General features: G+C 43.6%; 1 protein-coding gene across 4 annotated transcripts in view; it reads left to right on the forward strand.

Moving 5' to 3' along the window:
• TRAPPC8 (trafficking protein particle complex subunit 8) overlaps nucleotides 1–23,209 on the forward strand; it is a 1,467,367-nt gene that overhangs the window by 1,104,366 nt on the left and 339,792 nt on the right. For all 4 annotated transcript variants that reach the window (XM_078687367.1, XM_078687364.1, XM_078687365.1 and 1 more), the window contains one exon: nucleotides 22,107–22,203. In XM_078687367.1, coding sequence (XP_078543493.1) covers nucleotides 22,107–22,203 — 97 coding nt within the window. The remainder of the gene's footprint in view (nucleotides 1–22,106; nucleotides 22,204–23,209) is intronic.

Here is a 23,209-nt window from a genome sequence, read left to right on the forward strand (position 1 = left end):
TTGAGTGGAACGACCCTGCTGGAGAGCCTTCTGACCCACGGGGTCGGAATGGGCCCCATTGGGTTCGTTGACTCCGGCCACGACGCCGGTGAGGCCTCAGGGATCTGATCCCAGATCCGGCTTGGCGCCGGTCGTGCCAACACAACCTTCCCCCGTTTCAAACCCGAAGTCGGTGCCTGCGATATCGCCAATGCCCGTCTGAGGCGTAACCCCAACCCACATCCCCAACGACACGGGGCTGGAACTGCGTCGATCGGCCGTCCACTGAACCCAGAAGTTCTGTGTTGTCGCATGAGCACTTTGAACATGTTAAAGGCTCAGGAGAAGAATGGAAGGGGTCTGGGGACCCTTGAGAACCAGGAAGCCTCTGAGGAGAATTTGGACTGGTATGGGGAACTTGGGGAAGCCAGTGGTCTGGATACTTCCCCAGATACTGGCATGCTCTCACCTCCTACGGTGGCTACGGAGGAGCGAGCGTCCTATGCCATGGTGGTAAAGAGGGCAGCTGAGGTCCTCGAATTGTCCTCTGTGCAATTCAGAACTAATCTCCTGACTGAGGTTCTTCAACTTCCAAAACCCCTGTGGCACATTCCGATCTGGGAATGGAAGCTAGAAGTAGTCTACCCCACTGCCCCCAGCAGCCGCAGCCTCCCAAGCACTCCTAGGCTGATTCTACAGGACCACACTACTCCAGTTGGTGTGAGAATTCGTCATCATCTCCCCCACAGAAGATCCATAACATCGGACAAGTGGGTCTTGCAGATCTCCCAGGAGGGCTATTCTCTGCATTTCTTTTCTTTTCCTCCTACTATTCTGCCAAGGCGGGAATGGCTAACGGAGGATCATTTAAAATTGCTCCAAGAGGAAGTCACAGCTCTTTTGGCCAAGGGAGCTATCGAAAGGGTCTCAGTTTCAGAAGTGGGCAGTGGCTGTTATTCCCGCTACTTTCTGATTCCAAAGATTAACAAGGGGCTACCGCCCATTTTAGATCTTCAAACCGTCAATCTCTTCCTCAAAAAGGAGAAATGCAAAATGCTTACTCTGGCTCAGGTCTTGTCTGCTTTAGACCAGGAAGACTGGATGGTAGTGTTGGTCCTGCAGGATGCGTATTTTCACACTTTTACCTGCATTTCAAGGTAGGTTGTGAGCACTTTCAGTTTACGGTGCTCCCCTTCTGCCTTACCAGTTGCCCCTCGGGTGTTCACCAAGGTGATGGCGGTGGTTGCAGCACAGCTGCACAGTTTAGGGTTGTCGGTCTTCCCCTACCTCGGCGACTGGCTGTTGAAGACGTCCTCGTCCCAGGCAGTTGTCTCCCACTTTCAGACTACGCCGAACCTCCTGCATTCGCTGGGGTTATCTATAAACGTGCCAAAGTCACACCTGACTCCTTCTCAGACTCTCCCTTTCACCTGAGCTGTTCTGGACACGGTGCATATCCTCTAAAGCAGCGAGTCCAGGATATTGAGGCTACGATTCTGATATCTCATCCTCTAAGCTGGATTTTGGTGCGACTGACTCTGAGGCGGTTGGGTCTCATGGCTTCCTGCATTCTGTTGGTAAGACACGCAAGATGGCATATGCGGGCTCTGCAGTGTAGATTGAAGTTCCAATGGGCACATCGGGGAAATCTCAACGACTTGGTTCAGATCTCGGAGGGAACTGTGAAAGATCTGCAGTGGTGGTTAACAAACTGTGATTGGGTCATTGGCAGACTGCTCTCCCTTCCCCAACCAGATCTCACAGTCGTGACGAAACGTCACTTCTGGGAGATGTGGAGAGGGGAGAGGTGGAGATCAGGGCACACTGATCTCCGGCGGAGTCATAGCTCCACATATATTTATTGGAGCTCTGAGCGATTCGGTTGGCTTTCAAAGCATTTCTTCCCTCTGTCACGGGGAAGCTACTGCAGGTGTTCACAGACAACACCACCGCCATGTGGCACTGCAACAAACAGGGTGGGGTGGGGTCGGAGATCCGTTGTCGAGATTCCCTGCTTCTCTGGACATGGCTGGAACAGCAGGGCTTAACCCTGGTGGTTTAACACTTAGCAGGTTCTCTGAACGCCAGGGCGGACAAACTCAGCCCTCGATGCCTAGCAGATCACGAATGGCGTCTCCAGTCGGAGGTGGCGTAAGGTCTCTTTCAGCAGTGGGGAGAACCTTGGTTAGATTTGTTCGCCTCCGAAGAGAACGCACAGTGTCAGAAGTACTGCATTCTGGAATTTCCAAGGTGGCTATCGCTCAGCAACGCTTTTGATCGTGAGTGGAGCTCAGGCCTGTTGTACTCCTTTCTGCCCATAACAATCCTACCCAGGGTTCTGGAGAAGAACAGGAGCAACAGGGCGCAAATCATTCTTGTGGCTCCGGACTGGACGCGGAGAGTCTGGTATCCAGAGCTTCTGAGAATGAGTCTCGATCCTCTGATCAGGCTGGCCCTTCGGGAGGATCTTCCGTCGCAGCAGCAGGAGAGGGTTCGCCACCCGAACCAGTCAACTCTGTGCCTCCATGTGTGGAGATTGAGCAGTGACAGTTGATAACCTTTGACCTTCCTCCCGAAGTCTGTAACGCTAATCAGGCGGCCCTCCACTAAGACGGTATACGCCTGCCGTTGGCAGAAATTTTTTATTATACTGTACAGAAAGGTCCATTGACCCTCTTTCTGCTTCTCTATCTACTGTCCTTGTATTCATTCTAACCTCTGCCCAGCAGTTCTCTGCCTTGGGAACTCTCAAGCGTTATCTTTCTGCTCTGTCTGCTTTTTTGCGGCTGCTAACCAACCCTCTCTCGTTAAATCTCCTATTGTAAATAGATTTGTTATGGGGCTGGCTCACTTATTTCCTCCCACGCTCTTTGTTATGCAACTGTAGGACCTTAGTTTGGTAGTCACTAAACTGATGTGTGGTCCCTTTGAGCCTTTGCATAATTGTCCCTTCTGGCTGTTGACATTCAAACTAGCCTTCTTAGTGGCGATTACATCGGTTCGGAGAGTGAGTTAGTTGCAGGTGCTATCCAGCTCGACTCCATAACTTATGTTCTTTCTGGACAAGGTGGTGCTTCCCACCAGGGCATCCTTTTTGCCAAAGGTTGCGACCCCATTACATCTGGGTCAGCCCATCACTTTGCCCACCTTCTTTGCTCCCCTGCAACCCTCCAAGGAAGAGGACTGTCTCCACTGACTGGACCCAAAAAGAGCGTTGTCGTTCTACCTTGATCGCACAAAAGAATTCCGGGTGGATGACTAACTCTTTGTGGGGTATGTGGAAGCAAAGAAGGCAAGGGAAGGGAAGTGCAGAAAAGAACCATCTCTCACTGGTCATTCTCTGCATCAAGATTTTTTATGTCTTGGCTAATAAGCAGCTGCCTGAGGGATTAAGAGCCCATTCTACCAGGGGAAAGGCTGCGACTACGGCCTTGGCTCGGGGTGTCCCAGTTCAAGACATCTTTCAGGCAGCGATGTGGCCATCTTTGCACACGTATCTGATTCAGAGGTAAGGAATCTCCAGATAGAAGTCTCTATCAGATGAGCAAGTTACTTACCTTCGGTAACGCATTATCTGATAGAGACTCCATCTAGCTGCAGATTCCTTACAGCCCCACCAATGCCTCCCCGCTTTGTGGACTGATATTGTAGGGCTAGGGTTGTTCTCTTTTTTCAGGGCCCTAGTTTTGCACACGAATACGTCCGCTACTTCGTGGCTCTGCTCTTCTGGCGTGGAAAGTAGGAAAAGTACTGACGTCTGCGCCCCTGGGTGGCGCCTATATAGGCACCGCAGCGTCCTAACGCTGCCGACAACATCACGCGGAACTGAATGGAGCCATCCGTCGTCGCGCGCAAGGGGTATTGCTCAGCAAAAGTTTCCGGATCCAGCCTGACTCCTGAGAAATGCAAAAGTAAGGAATCTGCAGCTAGATAGAGTCTCTAACAGATAATGTGTTACTGAAGGTAAGTAACTTGTTGATTAAAAAGGGTGGCTAATATTTTACATTTGTCTCTACCTTTGGTGGAGAAATCTACAGACCCCCTCGTTGAAGTTCTTTTTCTGGGTCAGTCAGCGATTGAGCCAGGGCTATCATTTTGTGAGGCATTATATGATATTTGACTGACGCCATACTTTCTGCCACTGCTGCCAAACGCAGAAGGGGGCTCCAAACTCCACAAGCCACCAGTCACCAGTCTCCCAGGAGAGAGGCGCTGCCACAGCGCTTAAAAGCACCACAGTTATTCCGCGGCGCGGAACGCCATACTTTCTGCCGCTGCTGCCCACGCAGGATGGGTCTCCAAACCACACCGGTCACCAGTCTCCCAGGAGGGAAGAGCTGCCACAGTGCTCAAAAGCACCACAGTTATCCCGCGGCACGGGACGCCGTACTTTCTGACGCTGCTGCCCACGCAGAAGGGGACTCCAAACCCCACAAGCTACCAGTCACCGGTCTCCCAGGAGGGAGGAGCTGCCACAACGTTTAAAAGCGCCAGTTATCCCGTGGCACGGGCCGTGCCCTGACTGCGCCCGGGCCAAGGGCAGGCCCGTCCTGCTAACCAGAGGAAGCTGGGCTGGACCACTCCCCTGAAATCTGCGGTTTGAGGACTTGGACTGTCTCTCCGCTAAGGTACTGCACGCCATCGATCTTCTAAGTTGTACATTGTCCCCTATTGTCAAATTGCACTTAACTCTCACTGCAGTATTAACTTGTCGACATGGGGAAAAGGAAAGTGACTGAGGGCGGGTTGGGAGACGCAGTGAAGTAAAAAACAAAGAAACGGACCCAGAACTCAAGCCCTGACCTCGGGAGGGAAGGGGTGCATGGTGTGAATGTGCTAAATCGCATTGATAATATTATCGCAGACTGTGAGGGCCTGCTTACGACACCCGCACCATCTACTGACACTCCTGCCCCCACCTATATGGCCTCTTAAGCACATACTTCTGTTGTGCCTACTAATACAGGGTACGGGAATATACCAAGCATATTTTTAAAAAGTGGTCAGTAAGACGCACCCAATGATAGACCCGGAAGCCCCAAAAGAGCTCCCCTGTAGGCCATTGAGTGAAGCCTGCACGTCCGAACGCGTCAGGTTAGCTGATCTCCTCCTGAGTAATCGCTTTGCACCTCTTGCAGAGCAATCCTCCACAAATGATGTACATATACGCACAACAGACTCGGAACCCACAAGCACAGTAGACAATAGGCTCAATACAAGCTCCTCTCAGGGTGGAAGGTCGGCAGCTAGCGAACCCTCATCCTCTAATTTAGATCTACAGAGGACAATAGTAGCCCTAAAAGGTACAATTGAGACGTTGACTGCATTAATGTCAAGGTTGTACCTTAAATTAGAAGAATGTAGTAGATCCAAGTCTTCTCCACCTGTGCCCATTTCAAATATTAACATAAATCCATTGTTGAGGTCTGCAACCCCCCCCCACTGCATGCAAACCCATCATAATGCTTTGAATATTAATCCTGTATCTCTGTTTGGCTCTTCTGGCCTCAATGATAGGGCTCCTAGCATTCTAGCAACCGCTCATGGCAGGTACCAGGAGGGACCAGGGTGGGAATACAGGGACACTCCTCTGGGCCCAGTGGGGCTATGGATGTTGGCAGAGCAAGCACCACCGTGATCGAACACAGGCTGTGGTATGGTGCCTCTATTTCGCCAACCGCTACACTCTATCTATACTGCTCCCCTGTATACAACTATTTATATGACCAATGTTCCTAAGGGTGACTGCAATAGCACTAAACACGAGAATGTTGAAGCCTTAATAAATAAAGCCCTACATTGGATGAGGCACACTAGGGGATGCAGATCTATCATAAGGAACGATATTGTGCGGCCAAAAAGATGCGTCTTAATCCACAGCACTGTTGACGCAATAGAGCTTACTCCAGCTAGTAAACATCTAGTGCACAACTTAGTAGCCCTGGAAGCTGGAAGCTAGAACCTGCCCACCACCTGCTACAAACATCCAACTGAAGTTGAACATCCCTTGCTTGGCTGAACCTGCTAAAGCTGCTCTGTTGCCCCTTAGGGACTCCCCTCTCTTAACTCTGTCCCAGAATGACTTACTACCCGTCGAAGTCATTCAGGATCCCGTGCACCTTTCTAATGTAGATTGTGACTTTACCTCTTCTACATTGCACATTCATCAGGAGGGCCCTTCCCAAGGCAATGAGCCAATGATATTTAACCTACAGCCTGCATCAGCCACAGTCCTAATTTCACTAATGGGAGATCACTTGCAGGCCAGACACAGACACATCTATCTACCTACAAACCCATGTGACAGAATCAACTGTCCCACTCCCTCCCTGATGATAGACATTAGGATGTTGAAAATAGTTTCATGGACCGTGGCGGGCATAAGGGGGAAGCTTGATCGCCCCCATTGGCTCGAGCACATTAACCAACATGAGATCTGCATATTTCAGGCAAATTGGAGCCTGACCCCTACATTATTTCCAGGGTTTATGACATTTCATAAACCAGCAATTACTTCAAAACATGGCCGGCCGTTAGATGTGCTGCTCATCTTAATTAATATTTCACTTAACTATGATATTTAGGAGCTGTTCACCACAGCCCAGATATCCTTGGGGATTAGATTATTAAACGGCAAAGGTAAGAGCATCGACATTTACCATGTCTATGGCAGGAGTTCTAGAGGAGGTAGTTCCCCAACTCTCTAGGCCCTGGATGAGATACTGGATGCAAAGCACAACAGTCACCCTCTCATAGTTGGTGGAGACTTTAATGTTACTTATGAACCACTCGATTGGGCAGACTCCTATGAAGTGAATGAGGAGGGTAAAATGTGGCTGGTACCATCATAGGAGCTTCTTCCTATAAAACAGTGGTCGCAAGCAGCCCTGCAACTGAATGCCATAACTTTGGAACATAGGCCAAGGGCCACCAAAGGTAGAACCAGCTCCGACAAAGGAGGGGGATAAACTTCATCGGGCCAAATGGGTCGAGCCGGATAGATTACATACTTGTGGATCTTACACTATGGCCTTTAGTACAAGACATGGTTATCATCCCGTCTTGCGATACTGAACACAATCTTCTCAGCCTGACTGTTGAGCATCCATGGGGCGAAAATGGGAGGGCTGCATTCACTTCACTCAGCACCAAGTAGGTAATCCCTTCAAACGACAAACAACGGCTTAAATGGCCTGCAAACATGGCAGATGATGAAAAGCTTAAATTGATAAAAAAAATTATATAGAAACACATTTGGGGACACTATCTGCGCCAAATCAACTGATTCCACAGGCTAGCTGTAGTGCTCTACATACTGAGTTCTTCAAACATCCGGCCAGAAATGTTCATGTTCAATCACACAGGGCCAGGCCAAAACAGGGGAGACCATTGGGAACAAATCTGTGGTTTAACAAGGAGTGCAGGGTACTAAGAAGGAGCTTGTTTGCAGCCATCAGAAATTGGGATATTCCCCTGACACATGAATTAAGGAGGCACTAAAAACAGGCACAAAACAAAGCTAAGAGAGAGTTGGATGAAAGGAGATGGGAAGAACTTGGGGAGGCCATCTTGCACCCAGACAGAAAGATGTTTTGGTCACTTTTGTCTAAGGGCAATTTTGAAAGATCTCCCTCCTCCTTTGGCCAACAACATCTTTGATCTGGTGTGGCAAAACCACTTCAGTGCTCTGTATTCCATTACCTGTACCCAAGACAGAGCTCCAATGCTACTTGACATAGGTCAGCCAGTATGTAGCCTCTCGTTTACCAGAGAGGAATTATTATTTTTTTTTAATATTTGTATTAGCATTTTCAGTGCGAAACACTAGAACAGGCATGTCATTATCTCTCCGAAGCCTCAAACCCCGAGCCCCCCTACGACCCCCCCCCCGAATCCCGAGTCTCTTTTCACAAATGAAAGTCCAAGCAATGCAACGTCCACATCAATGCCATTGTCCCAAAAATACAGAACTGTATCCTCTAATCCATGACCTCCGACCAGAGAGGAAATTTTGACCTCCCTAGAGGCAATTTTACCAGCAAAAGCCTGGGCCCGGATGGTATCCCTGGTGACTTCTTTTGCACAGATAGGGGAAACTGGGCAACTTACCTCACGATACTGTCCAATAACATCGCTGGCGGGGGAATGATTCCAGAGTCATGGAAAGGGGCCGCAGTAATCCCCATTTTTAAGAACGGCGGCAGGTCGAAGCCCTCAAACTACTGCCTGATCAGCTTGATCGATTGTGCCAAAAAGGTCTTCTGCCGTTCTCTCCTAGTTAAGATACAGGATTGGATGAATAAGAATCACATCCTCTCTCCACTCCAAGCCGGCTTTCGACGGAAGCCCGGCGCTACTGACCAAGTTTTTCATCTTGTCATGCTACATTGGAAGATGGTTTTATTGGGCAAGGGTAGTCTATATCTAGCTTTTATAGACCTAAAAACATCCTTCAACCTTGTTACCAGGGATCTTTTGTGGCGGGTGCTCAGGGACATGGAAATGCCCTTAGGAATTCTGCAACTCCTAATTAGGTTGCATGAAGATAATTTTGCCTGTGGAAGATGGGGTAACTAGGGTCAAATTTCCGAACCCATCAAGATACAGCGGTGGATCCACCTGGGCTGTGTCTTAGCCCCAACCCTCTTCTCTTTGTATATCAATCAAGTAGCTGAGCTTCTATCCTCAATTTTGCTGCAGCTTTCAGTGAGGTTTGCCCTCTGGATAACACAAAAAAGATTAGCTGAATCAAACACATAAATAGCCTTTGGTCCAACATTGGTTTCCCAAAGCACGACACTGGCTGCCCACCAACCTACACTAAATGCCAGGTCAAATTATTATATTGGGCATGGGTTGAGCAGAACACATTTTCTAAAATCAAACAGTGCAGTCAAACAGAAGCTTTTAGAGACTTGAAAATCAGCCGTCTTATAGAAAGTTATTTTGATCTCATCAAGGTCCCAGCCGATAGGAAATTTTATATTCAATTCAAGCACGGTAGCCTACCAATTAATGCTTTCACAAATTCTTGGTTGATTAAAAAATCTCAACCCAAGGGTTCCCCCTGTTGGTCTTGCTCACATGAATCGATAAGCCATGTTCTCTTTGCTTGTACAGCCTATGCGAAACCTAGGAGCAAATAGCTAGCTCCAGTGTACAGACAACTTGGAACTCGAAACTCCAAAGTGGCCTTGCCCATATTGAAATCAGATCCTAGACCCTATTTCGCTTGCAAGGGCATTGTTAATCCCCTTGCCTAGCCCCGAGAGGCAAAAATGTGACAAACCGCTTACACAAGATCAATTGGCATAGTTTTTTTTTTATATTGTAAATAGTCATCCGTGTAGTAATACTCAACGCCTTTTTTAACTTTGTCATCGCTGTTTGATTATGAATAATGGTGATTTTAATATGTTTTTATTAACTGTGTGTGTTATGCTTAGATTGTAAACTCCGGGTCTGTCTCACATAAGATTACTTGAATGCATTTGCACTTTAGTCATGGGTTTTTATTCTGTTACGAATTGCTGGAGGCATCATAATCATGAATAATTTGGCAATTGTTTCATTTACACCCTTTTGTATGTTCTTATTACCATGTCAATTCCAGCCATTCCTAATTGTAACTTGTTTTAAAATTCACTTGAATGTTGTTTTGCATGCCAGAATGTACTAAACACGACTTGTATGGCTGTATCTTTTATGGGTTTTTAACCGAAATAGACCTGATGCTTGTGCTTCTGTGGACCATGCTATTGCCCACAAGCACCGCCCTACCCCGGATGATCCTGTTTGCCTTCTTCCTCAACCGACACACCACAGTTTTGTGGTTCAGGCCGCCACAGCTTCCCACAATGTGGATAGTCTTCCTCATACTCCGATTGACAAAGATTCCCGAAAGCAAGACTCCTGTGGAAAACGTATGTTCTCTTCCACCAGTGCATCGTTAATTTTCCATTAGCACAACTTGCGTCCTTGGATGTTTTTCTCATGCCTCATGGGATTTGTTGCAAAAGCTATTGCCATTGTTTCCGAGGCTAATAGGAACTAACTGAGTCAATTGATTTCGGATGGACAACAGGCGGCTAGTTTAATGAATAGGTGTGGAATGGACACCACTGATTCGATTGGTCGAGCTATGGCGTCTTCTGTGGCACTACTCTGGCGAGCTTGACTTTTCTGTACTGGATTTTCAGAGGCAGTTCAGTCAGTTTTAATTGACATGCCGTTTGATGGCATTCATTTGTTTGGTGCCCATGCAGATGCTGCCTTGCGTAGGTTTAGGGACAGTCCGGGGTCTCAGACCCTTAGCCCTGTTCCCTTTTTTCAACGTTTGTTGTTTAGGGGAGATGATCCAGTACAGAAGGCTCCTCTTGTTTTGTAATTTTGCTCAAAACTGCATTATTATATGCTTTTTGCTGTATAACGTCACCAGATATATGTCTTTTAGGTCTTTCCATTCAGTGTTCTGTTTATGTTTTAGGAGTGTGTATTTCTATTATGTACAGGCAGGCTTTCTGGTTGTATATTTGAATATAATTCTGCTCTTTGTAAGGGTGCAGATTATGTAGCAATATTTTTGCCTGTCTCTGGTTAGGAGACCGTGAGTGTCTTCTTTACTGGTCCTTTTATGAATGGGATATGTATATTCATGTACACGTTCATTGGGCATTACATGTACACATTTGCAAAGGTGTTTTGTATACACCTAGGTACCCAAAGTTATAGCTGGTCCTCTCTGAGACCCTTGGTGTAGGACTGGTTTGTGGGCCCACCTCCAGGTGGGGTATAGCTATTGTATTTAATTAAAAGTTAAAGAATCTGTGGTTAGGCTAAATGTCTCTATCAGATGGAAAAGTTACTTCCCATCGGTGACAGTGTATCTGGTAGAGACATAGTCTAGCCGCAGATTCCTTAACACCGTAGCCATCCTCCCTGCTCTGCTGCTCTGCGAACGACCTATGATGTAGGGGTTATTCTCCTTTTCAGTACTGGTTTTATACTCCAGTGTTCACTGTGTCATGTAGTGGTGCGACTCAACAAACCATGTAGTCTTTCCTCATACGTTTATTTCTGGAATTGCCATACTGTTCATTCTATTTGTGAGTGACTGATAGAGAGAGAGGTGTTTTCTTTTGCAAGCCTGGTTTATGTACCAGTGCGCACGGTTTCACGTAGCTTGTGCTTCATTAATTCATTTAGTCTTTTCCTTAAAGTCCTTTGCTGGTGTTGATTTACGATTTATTGCTACTTTCCAATTATTGTTTCAAAGATTTTGGTCTTTTTGGCACACTGTTTCCACAGCCAGTTTCGTTAGTGGCTCTGCGTTCTGGCGTGGAAGGTTTCACAGAAGAAACTGATATCCACGCACCGGAGGGGGCTTATATGGCTCCTCTGATGTCAGAGTCAGCATCATCATGGAGCCATATGACGCCATCCCCTGGTGCGCAGAGGTACTGTTGAAAAATTTCCGGATCCAGTCTGACGCTTGTGGAGAATTCAAAAGTTAAGAAATCTGAGGCTAGACTAAGTCTCTAAAAGATATATCATTACCGAAGGCAAGTAACTTTTCTGCCAAAATACGTGTCTAATTTTATGATCCAGTATAATTTGGGTATTTCAAATAAACAGTTGCTCTAGTTATTTCACATACACTAGCACAGTCAATCTCAGACCACCTTTAACCACACGTGCATGTCGGTAAATGCAGGTATTTCAAAGGCATAGTTACACAATGGTTTGACGTATTTGCTTTGGCAATGAGATGTTTCTCATACTAGCACTGCAGGTGTTATTTATCAGTGGGTGCATGACACAATAACTGTATTTTTATTTTACTTTTTGAGGTTTCTGTACCTTGAACAATGCACACACAATAAGTGTGTGCTGCCAGCACTGACATATATTGAGCATATGACATGTGAAGTGGTGGTTACACCTTGAAGGCATAATGCACAAGTACTCCTTAAAGCAATGAGGTCATTTAATGGTCAAACGCGTAAGCACTGTATTCTTAATTCCTCACACTCTTTACCAGGTTTATTGCATTATTAGTGTAGTAGGGACTGAAACAGTGTATGTGTATATGTGTGTGTGTATATATATATATATATATATATATATATATATATATATATACACACACACACACACACACACGAAGGGCAATAATGACAACAAACCAATCTGAGAACTCAAGTGTTTGAAAAACAGTCATAAATAGAGTAATCTTGAGGTAGTAGTCCACTTTAATCCAATTTATCAGTTCAAGCCCAGGAGGTGTAATCCAAATCTTCACACCGGGCTTAGTGGTGAGTAACACTGCCAATTCATATTCCAATAGAGAAGCAATCCAATATGACTTATCAAATGAAAGGCAAATAGTATAATCAGCATAGAACTTGTCAGCCAACACGCGTTTCATTGATAGGTCAGTAGCACCTCGACTTCTTCATGGCTGTGGACATTAAATAGAATATCAAAAAACCTATTGGAAATAGATAGATAACAACGTGCGTAGTCTCCAGCTTTCACGCTCGCAAACAAAACTACCTGAACAGGTGGAACACGCCTCCATTCATTTTAATCAGTGGCTCATGTTGACTGCCAATAATATAGCTCCCCTTAAAAAAACTCAAGTAATAGGATAACCCCATCAACTCCCTGGTTTTCTGACAACTTTAGAACTAAAAAAGAAGAGTGTAGAAGACCAGAGAGATGTTGGAGATCAAACTATAACGAACATGAACTTGTCGAGTACAAGATTTTATTCGCTGATTATAAAAATCTGATATTGACATAAAAACGTTCTTATTTCGCTAAACAAATCAAGGAGGCAGACACTTCCTCTAAAGAGCTCTTTCGGGAGGTGACTAAACTGGCCACACTCCCTGAAAAAAAAGTGGAACAAATCTATATTACATTTGATAATAGGGCAAGGTCGGATACTTATGATTTAGTAAAGCGGTGACCCCCGAGTGCTCCTGCCTTTCCTGAATTTAGATCAGTAACCGTGGATGATAACTCATATTCTAATGACCAAATCAGGCTCTCCCCATGATCCCTTCCCTCACACAACATTCAAACAAGTCCCTGAGATTCTTGGCCCTAGCCTAACCTTCATTTTTAACTCAATGTTTACAGAAGGTGTTTTCCCCTACATTTGGAAGAGCGCACCGATTTTGCACCTTCTAAAAAAGTCTGACCTTGATGCATCTGATCCAAATAATTATAGGCCTATCTCGTGTCTTCCACTTCTAGCTAAACTGGTGGAGAAAGTCATGAATAACCAGTTTACAATATATTTACATGAATACAGTGTTCTGGACGAGTCCTAATTCGGATTCAGAGCATAGCACCGAAACAGCCCTAATAAAAGCTACAGATGAAATCAGAGCAGTTTTAGATGCAGGAGGCACTGCGACCCTTATTCTGCTCAACCTGTCGGCACCGTTCGACATGGTCAACCATAAGCTGCTACTTAACCGTCTGAATACTCTTGGCATTACGGATGAGGCGTTAGCATTGGTTTCCTCTTTTCTATACGACAGGATACAATCAGTTGCCTTGGGCAACTACACCTCCCCGTCCTTAACTTTCCTGTATGGGTTCCCTCAGGGATCCTCTATGAGCTCTACACTTTTTAATGTATACATATCTGAATTGGCTGCACTAATCAGATCCTTTGGGATGGCATTAACATCCTATGTGGACGACACTCCAATTTTCCTGTCTGTCTGTAAAAAACATCATGCCCTCCGTAAAAAGATTTAGGGTTTGCATGCTGGCAGTCAATTCATGGATGAGCTCGCACTGCCTCAAGCTTAACTCAGGAAAAACAGAGATAATCCTGTTAGGCAAGTACTCCCTCAGCTGGTCTCAGATTTGGTTGCCGAACAAACTGGGAGCAGTATCTATCCCTGTCCCTAAAGCTAAAAAATCTGTGAGTGATTATAGATGAGAAACTGAACTTTGAAGCTCGAGTCATACAGTTTCTTCGTCCAATTTATTTCTACTCCAGGCTATTAAGAAAATCTTACCTTTGTTCTCAGCAGAGATCAGGAAAACTGTAGTTACATCCTTAGTCCTTTCCAAACTGGATTATTGAAATGGGCTCTATTTCGGTAAACCTGAGAAGCAGTTACATAATCTTCAGATGATCCAGAATGCTGCTGCATGGTTCCTGCTGGGGATCCCCAAATTTCAATCAGTGGGAACGCATCTTCGGAGACTGCATTGGTTTCCAGTCAAGAGTTGTAATAAGTTCAAGGCGTTATGCATCACATATAAGGTGCTACATGGTACCCTTCCTAAGTTTTTGAGGCGGCCACTGCATTGGTACTCTCCAAACAGATGCCTCTGGTCAGAAGCGGCAAAACTGATGCTCTCTCTGAGATTTTGTAAGTCTAACTGGGGTGGCAGAAGCTTCACAGTTGGTGCTACAAAGCTCTGGAATACCCTCCCCATTTCCATCAGAAGTCTCCCTTCTTTGACATCTTTCAGAAAAGCCCTTAAGATCTGGTTATTCAATGAATAGTGCTCCAGCTCGCTTCAGGACTGTTAGTGCCAAGACACCGCTTGGTATTCGTGCGCGGTATACATTTTAATAACATATTCTAAGTGTATAAAGTCAACACTCTCCATCACCATCTTTCAATGGACACCATTGGTGTCCAATGAAAGAGGGGGTTCACCTATAAGTGTTTGTACTCCACAACCAAAAAGTGTTTACATATAGTTATTTTTAGAGACCCCTAATGAAGGGGTCATAGGACTCAAACTGCTTTGGGTATGAGAAACTTTGTTCAGAATAAACTACAAATTAAATTGAATTCATACACAGGAAAGAAGAACTAACAAACAATTGAGTCCTCAAATAAAGGAATTGACATTCATTCATCATTGTTTGGAGTCCTATGTTAAACACTAAAAAGCCGTAAATATTGAGCAAATACCCAGGTTCATAGTAAAGTGCGACTGGGGGCTGGCAAGTGGTGATCCAATATCAAAACATTGATTTGTAGTGCTGTTGATGTCATTTGATGCACTTAAGTGCAGTCTAAATCACTGAATTGCAGTTGAGTCAAAAGGTGCTTATACCAATAGCTAGAGCTAAGAATTCATCTGCTACTGAGGGAAATATTATACTGTTTAAAGTGTAACTTTTTTCAGTTGCTTATATGTGAGTAATGTTCCTAAAAGCCTGCCCATTGCACTTGCTTCCTCCCCTTCCCCACACTGAGAGACAAACAGTGCCTAATTTGTAGCATAAATAAGCCATAAGTGGAGACACCCAAAGTTTTTCCTAGGGGCTCACTTCAGGTGTTTGATGAATGTAAAAGTTTTCAAATGCAAAGGCTCTTTAATCTTGATTACATCACAATCCTCTTTCTTCCACCATCCAGCACTTCCTGCCTCTTTAACTTACTCTTGGATCTTGTTTTTAGGTTTCACCTGCGCAGCGCTGTGCTTGTGAAATCTACTCTATTTAATATAAATCTTTTCATTGGTTGATGTGCTTGCTACTTACTTTTTCTCCGTTTCTATTGGTTGTAGCATACTAGTTCCTGTTGTTCCTCTACTGTGCTTCTCTTATCAGTGTCCTATGGCCCAATTACTATTTTCATCCGCTTTTGTGTAACTCTTTTCTTTAGGCTTTGCCTGCAGAGTGCTTGTTCTGCTCTTGTTTTTCAAATGCTGGCATTTGTGTTAGGAGGCCTAATTGATTAGTCAAAATGTTTTGTTTACTGTCTCGTCCGTTGTCTTTCATTTTTTTTCTATTCTTTCTGTTTCACTCTGTGCTGTAACTTTTATTTATTTATTTCTTGGAACGCATCGTTCTCTAAGCCTCTCTTTCAACCCTGAGCACCGCCCCTGGGTTTTGCATGCTGGGCCACTGCCAGAGAGACCTCCATCATTCTTTCATTCTGCCTTTTTTGAGGCTCATCCTGGTTTCCTGTCATGCCAAAACCACTGCGGTACCCCCAGGGCACTTTCAGTACCCTTACCTCTTTTTCCCTAGTCATTGTCTAGTCTTTTTACATGAGACACCCTGCATCCCTGTGATATACCGGTAGCTGCCATCTCCTCCCTCGCCTCCGAAACACTGTGGTAAGTGTACCTCTGTGTATCTTGCGCACCTCTGCGTTCAGGTGGTTTATCATGGTAATGTATGAACTTGTCATTTGTTTAATGTGATTTGTTAGCCTGTGTCACTATTGGGCATCTAAAGCCAGAGGTTGCCACAGCTGCCGGTGTCTTATCTGGCGTGAAGATATGGTTTGGGCACAAGACAAAAATTCTCTGAAAGTGCTAGGCTTGCAAGCTCGCTGCTCTTATGGGGAAGTTACCATGATCAGCCACATGTATAGGTAAAGACTCCAGGGGGCTGCATCAAACAAGGTACTGGGTTAAGTTCACACAGAACATAGCTACCAGTGTAAGATTGGGGCAATGTGTTAAAAACATTGATTGATGATTAATATTTAAACTCCAGAAGTGTTTAATTGGTTTTACTGAAGTATCCTTGCCAACGTTTACCCGGTGACATATCAAAGACCCTTCTCCAAGGTCTTTGCGCGGGACTTCTGTGGCAGCAACTGTTGGCTCCTGATGACTTTTTGGGGTACCATTTTGTATCAGTTTAATGCAAAGTGGTTTTGATTTGCTGCACTCACTTTATATTTGAATTTACTGACTATTTGACTGTCCCGCTGTTTCTCCCTACAGCTCTAGAGATCTGTATTTATATTGTAGAAACCTACATTAAATAAACACACACTCTGTAAACACTAAAAGAGAGAATGTATTATGTGTGGCACGGGGACAGACAGCTGGAAGCCGAATGTCCAACAAGTGGAAGTCTCACACAAACGTTTATTCTTGCAAACCACAAAGAAAGGGTGTTATGATTTATGTAATACATGTCCAGTGAAAGTTAAAGATTAAGACACTTTCTCAGAAATAATGGACTGGGGCGTCTCCTGCACATCATCGGACTTGGCACGTTACACAATTATAAAACAGGCCAATCAGAAGAGGCCATCACTGCGCGAAACCTGTATGGTGCGAGGTGGTGGGGCTTTTGCTACCTACTTTTCCTTTGATTGTGACAGTTGGGACTTCCCAAGCTAATGCTATGTACTATTAACGGTAAATGTTATCTACAAGATTTGTAATATTTGTCCAATCAGGCACACAGAACCTTTGCCACTTCTAAATATAGTCTAGCCAAATGTCTGTGGCTAAGTTAGCATCATGTGCTGTGTGGATGATGTCTTTGAGCAAGCCTTGCATTTCGATGGTAGCTGACTTACAGTAAAACTAGATCAGGTAATTCTCTTCTGTGCGTGTTCTTCAGGCCTTTGGTATGTTTTTTAGTAGCAAAAGGCTGGGCAGCTGATCCGTGTTGGAGACTAATTATAAAAAGGCTTCCACAATCTCTTCTCAGGTGAACTTTTTTCTTTCTTTCTTTCTTTCTTTTGGTTTTCCCCGCAATCTCCTTCGCTCTATATTCCTCTCATCTCACTTGATACCCTCCCTTTCTTTTCCTTTATACCCCTCACTCCTTTGTCCACCTTTCTCTCCATCTCTGTATCTCAACATTTAAATATAATAGTTATTCGCACTACACCTCCAATCGCTATGACCCTGCATTTCTCGCTAGTTATTGAGCTATTTTCTCTTTCTCCTTCCTTAGAGCTGTTGCTTGTTCTCTATTCATCTGTCTTTCAATTTCATTCTCTTACCCCTCTCTCAGGCTTCTTCCTTTTCTCTCTCTTCTCTCCCTCTCTCTTTCTTACATTAGGTGATTGACTTCAGAAGTGTATGCAAGGGACGAATGCTACACAGCTGACTCCACAGAACGGGCCGGCATTGTTGTCATTGAACTAAGTCAGTCATCTGCTCAGTTTGTTTACTTGTTGGTATTTGTTTTAAGTACATAATTGTACACACGACCCAAAAGTCTCTTTAGAATCCCAGCACGGTGACGAAGATTACGGGAGTAGAACCACTGGCAGGAGGTAGGAAACAAGGGCAGGGTTGTAGTATGTGGCTAACTGGAGACATAGCAACCAGCCTGGTAGACAAGTCGTAGTTGAGTTAACATCTTTCATGCAAGAAAAGTTGGGATACTGCTAGCCTAGGTGGCTGATTGCATGTCAACCTGAACAGGTTAGCCCACTTCTGAGATTTGAGTCTTCTTGGTGCGCTCTAGGCAGATGGCTCTTATGTTCTTCTTGAATAAAAATGCATTTCTTACACAGGTCACAGATTTTGGAAAATCCATCCAAGTTAAAACTTACTTTAAAAAATAGGGTATTATTAATCACATAAGTGAAACCTTTTGCATGTACCAATGCTTGTTCACCCTTGCTTCCTGCCATTGACACTATTTTACTGTTTTCACATTTTTGTATTTTCTCCTTTTACTGCATATCTCTTTTTCTCTGTGTCTGTTGATAAGAAGTATTTCAGGCTCTCTCAAAATGCATGCTTGCTCCCACCACTCACAACCACAAGCACAAATTGAGCACTGGAGAAAAGGGATTGCCATTGCTATTTTATGGTAGTATGAAGTCTTGATAGGCTTCCCACGTATAAGGTCACAAAGATTTCTGTGTATGTTGAGAGAATACAGTAGGCTTTATGGTAGACAAATTATTCAGCATCTTAGTTAAAGGTCTTTGGAGATGGATGTCCTAGTTGTCACCAACTCACCACCAATTTATTGTTACTAAAATGGTATAATGTTTGACTTTCCTGTAGATGTACTTCAGAGGTAGGCGTAATCAGATAGAACATAAATGCAGCTGACGAAGGTAAAGGAGGTTATACTTAAATTCAACTGGTTATTTGAAGATTATTCATAAATACTTCTATTCAAGGCCTTTGGGTTGAAAATGATTTCCCTGATCGCTCAAGTTGCCTCTTTAGGGCACGTGAGTTTAGTGAAAAATTGGGAAATTTCAGACAAAGTGTTTTTCTGTAAAATACAAAGGGGAAAAAATAACCACACAAAAAAGGTACTCTTTTAAATGTACTTTAACAGTTAAAAGAACATTTTCCCATTGAGCAAGGAACATTTTCCCATTGAGCAAGGGCTTCTACCTGTGAATAAAGTTATAAATAAATTGATGATAGCAGGTTCAAAGAAGCTCCTGGTTAAAAAGGAAGCCTTTGTATTAAATGTGCTTTCGGAATTGTAGTTTGGTAAAGTTTTTTTATCTGGGTATAGAAAGGAATAGCTTTAATCATGCTGAAGTGTGGCAATATTAAATATGACATTAAGTCGGCCATTATACCCTGTTAAAGATATGCATTGGTGGAATATACTTTAGAAAAAGTATTTTTTTACAGTTATATTCAAAATATATTGAGGAAGGAATCTTTTGCACTGCCGACCACCAACCATTAGAGGTTGGCATGCACTAATTAATCCAGTATTTGTAAAGAGCAAACAAATACCCAAAGGCGTCAAGGCGCTGGAGGCTGTCAGGAAGATTAAGCGAGCTATTGCCCAGAGTCACATGGTGCTGGGCTGACCTGCTGCCGGCACGGGGATCGAACTGTGAGCCCCTGTGTTCTGGCGTCCGTCGCCCTGGCCGCTGCCCACACCTCTTCCCTCAAGAGGATCATAGGTATTCTCCTACACATAAATCTTCATAGTAGTGGTAAGCACTGAATTGTCACTCCGTAGTGCTGGATCCCGGAGCTCTTTTTATAGAAAAATATATGTACTTTCTTTTAGAAGAACAATTTTCTTTATTTATTATTAAATGTTTGACAGCCTATAAAATGGTAATATTGGCTAAGTTTCACCAGTTGTCTTAAAACAAAAAAAAAGAATCATAATTATTCAAAGCAGAGAAAAAGTCACTGTATACAGCATAGTGAACTAAAGAAAACTATTTCACAAAACTTGTTTTAAGGGAAGGGTGAAAGGAAATAGGAGCAATATAGCCTAATAGGTTGGAGCTTAAAAAGGCTGGAAAGCTGACACTGCTCATTTAAGGAGTAGAATATCAACACTATTCCATTATACCCAGTCAGTGGCAGTTAAGCAAGGTCTTTTTCTTAGCTCCTGGTGACAAGCTTCTGCTTTCATGTGACTCTGATCTCCTTTACGTGTTTCTGCTTATGCCACAGTTTTCCTTGAGTTCCTAAGAAGGCCAAGAAGAGAGCCTAAAACTCCAAAATGTTGAGGGTAACTGTCAGACCTCTGCTCCATCTACTTCTTCTGAACGGCTTGCTCTTCTAAGAACAGGACAGGATTCTCTGCCCAAACTTTCACATCCTCCATTTTGATGTCTGGACATTGAGTGGAACCAGCTGAGTGGTCTGCCTGCCTACAGAAGTGGTAGACCTGATTTTAGTTGCTTGGCGCCCATTCACAAAGTCAACCTATTCTTGCCGCTGGGCAAAGTTTGTGGCCTGGTGCAAGGATGATCAGGCTGATCAGAAAGCTTTGACTGAAGCATATGTTAAAGCACTGGTAAAGTTTACTTTTCCTCTGTTGGACCTAGCCCTCTTTACAGGGTCACCCACAAACTTTTTGCATTCACCTCATCTGTTTTCTGAACCCCTTTTTGTTGGCTTTAGGACTCCGCACACTTAACCACTGCTAGCCAGTGCTAAAAGGCTTGTGCTCTCTCTAAATATGGTAAAATTGGCTTACACCTAATTAGTTGATTTAATTTACTCGTGAGGTCCCTAGTACAGTGGTACTGCATATTCCCAGGGCCTGTGAATTAAGTATTGCTAGTGGGCCTAGCGAATATATTGCACCACTCACGTAAAGTAGCCTTTTTAAACACGTCTCAAACCTGCCAATTCAGCCTGCGTTCACCTTGCAAAATAAACCTTTTTACAGGCCTAAACCTTCCTCTTTAATATATGAGTCACCACTAGGGTAGCTCCTAAAGAGCTCATAGGGCAGGAGGCATTGAATTTAAAATGTTGGACATGTACTTTTACTGGTCCTAGTAGTGAAAACCTCCCAAAAACTCCACTCATCTATCACTATGGCAAGGAGACCTCTCCCATAGGATAATTACCTTATTACATTTGTTAACTGATAACGTTTGATTAGAAGCAGGTAGGAAAGTCATGTTTGGTGTCTGAGGAATTATAACTTAAAACCCTCTTAACTGTAAAGACGGTTTTAAAGTCACAATTCTGAAAATGACACTTTTAGAAAGTTGGTATGTCCTTGTCCTAACCATTTGGTGCCTGTAGCCTGTTTCTTGGGTAACATGACAAGGTGTTGTTGTCAGCTGGCCTTTGTTTACTCGTTCCAGGCAGTTTTAAAAAGGAAGGCGAAGGAGGATGGACCAGTTTGAAAGTCTGGAAAAAAACACTTCACTTATCAATTTTTAAACCACATTCATCTCTACCTTGATGTCTTGGTGTGTCCTGTGAACACAATATCATACAAATATCAAGCTGATAGCACCAACATACTTCTCAGTCTCAAGAAGCACTGCATTTCATATTGCCCATAGGTTACATCTTTTAAAAAGTATTTCTGACAAACTTGCCTCACTTTTATATTCTTTTTCAGCAAATTATTTTTATTAGCTAATTTGAAAACATTCATAGATTCAAATGTTCGAATGTGTTCATCAGCATATTCTTTTAACATTCAGGATTGCTGTAGTTGCATCAGTCTTGGAAACATATAAAAAGAATCTCTAACCTCCCAATGCATTTCGGGTCGCAGACCGATCATCATGGGCATACTGTTAAAAAAACTTAATTGCAATCACTTGATATTCACTATAGGGAAAATAATACAATTAGCCTTCAACTTTTTATCAAAATTATCTAGGGTCACTGCGGTTAGATGGATTATCCATCCACCTGAAGGAGCATTTCGAAAGGTAAGCAGGTTATTATTTATACAGAACCTAAATTTTTTTTAACACATCGGTATGTTAATGATACTTGAAATAAAGGCCTAAATGTTCTATTTTAAGCAAGCTTTAAATGACAGTGACGGTGTTTTGTTCTAAATTGTTCTTAGATATACTTTTATTTCACAATGTTTGCTTTGCATGCAAGGAGGTTTTTATGGTTGTAGATGCCAACATTCATAACATCCTTTTTAAATTTTTTATTTACAGAGTGACGCTGGCGTGAAAGAATTTCACATTGTGCAAGTGTCCAGTAGCAGTCATCAGTGGAAGTTGCAAAAATGCGTAAATATTGCAGACAGGAGAGGTTTGTGGATTTTCTGAATTATTGTGCATGTTAGACGTGGGACCAATTGGTGTTCTTTATTTTGATCAGCAATTCAGAATAAAGTTATGATGTGCTGGAGATACATCCATTTCAAAAGGGAGTTTTTTCTCTGGTGTATATTGCTCATGCAGATGCTCAAGTCCTTTAAATAGACTATAGTTTAAGACCATAAACTATTAACATTTTCTAAAATTGTCAGAAAGTGGCTACCTAAACCTGCCCTGTGCGACTGGAGTGGAATGATTTAAGAAATACATTTTTTTATGTGTTTTACACTCTGTTTTAGCTCGATTCTCTATATGGCTCCTTATTATATGGGATTTGAAAGGTGCCAGACCATTTCGCGGAGTATTTGTGCAGTTTGTCTTTATGCATGCTTTTTGTGGATCTTTGGTGCTACAGCATAAAGGCTGTTGGCATTGATTACAAGAGGCAGAAGCGCTAGAAAAGAATGGCTGGTGTTTGCATTAACTATATTAGGTCTTCCTTTTTGCTGACCAACTGCTTCAGCCGAAAGTTGAGAGAAAGTGGCACAAATCCCTTTCACAACAAGGACACGTTGGGGTTGCACCTTTTAATTTTTCCTTTAACTAACTTGGAAACCCATCTTATTCCACCCCCAGTTTAAAAAAATATATTATTCCCTATTTTAATAATGATGATAACTGTGTGGTAGTGGGTAAGCACAGTGCAGTTTACAGAGTTCCCTTTAAAACACACTTTCTGATGGAAATATCTATCTGCGGATTCCTCACCTTATGATTCCTCACCTTATGATTATCCCCTCCGCCGGCATTCCATGGAATTTTTTCATAGCTCGCCACGCCGATGAGGTTGTCATGATGCAATGGCTCCGTATGCGGCTCCGCATGACATCACTGGAGCCATAAGAGGACCCCGTCGGCGTGATGATTCCAGTTCCTTTTTTTCTGGGACTCTCCATACTTTGACTGGATACTTTGTAATTTCGTTTGTATCTCTCTCT

Source organism: Lissotriton helveticus, chromosome 4_1 (assembly GCF_964261635.1).
Source record: "Lissotriton helveticus chromosome 4_1, aLisHel1.1, whole genome shotgun sequence".
Lineage (NCBI taxonomy): Eukaryota > Metazoa > Chordata > Amphibia > Caudata > Salamandridae > Lissotriton > Lissotriton helveticus.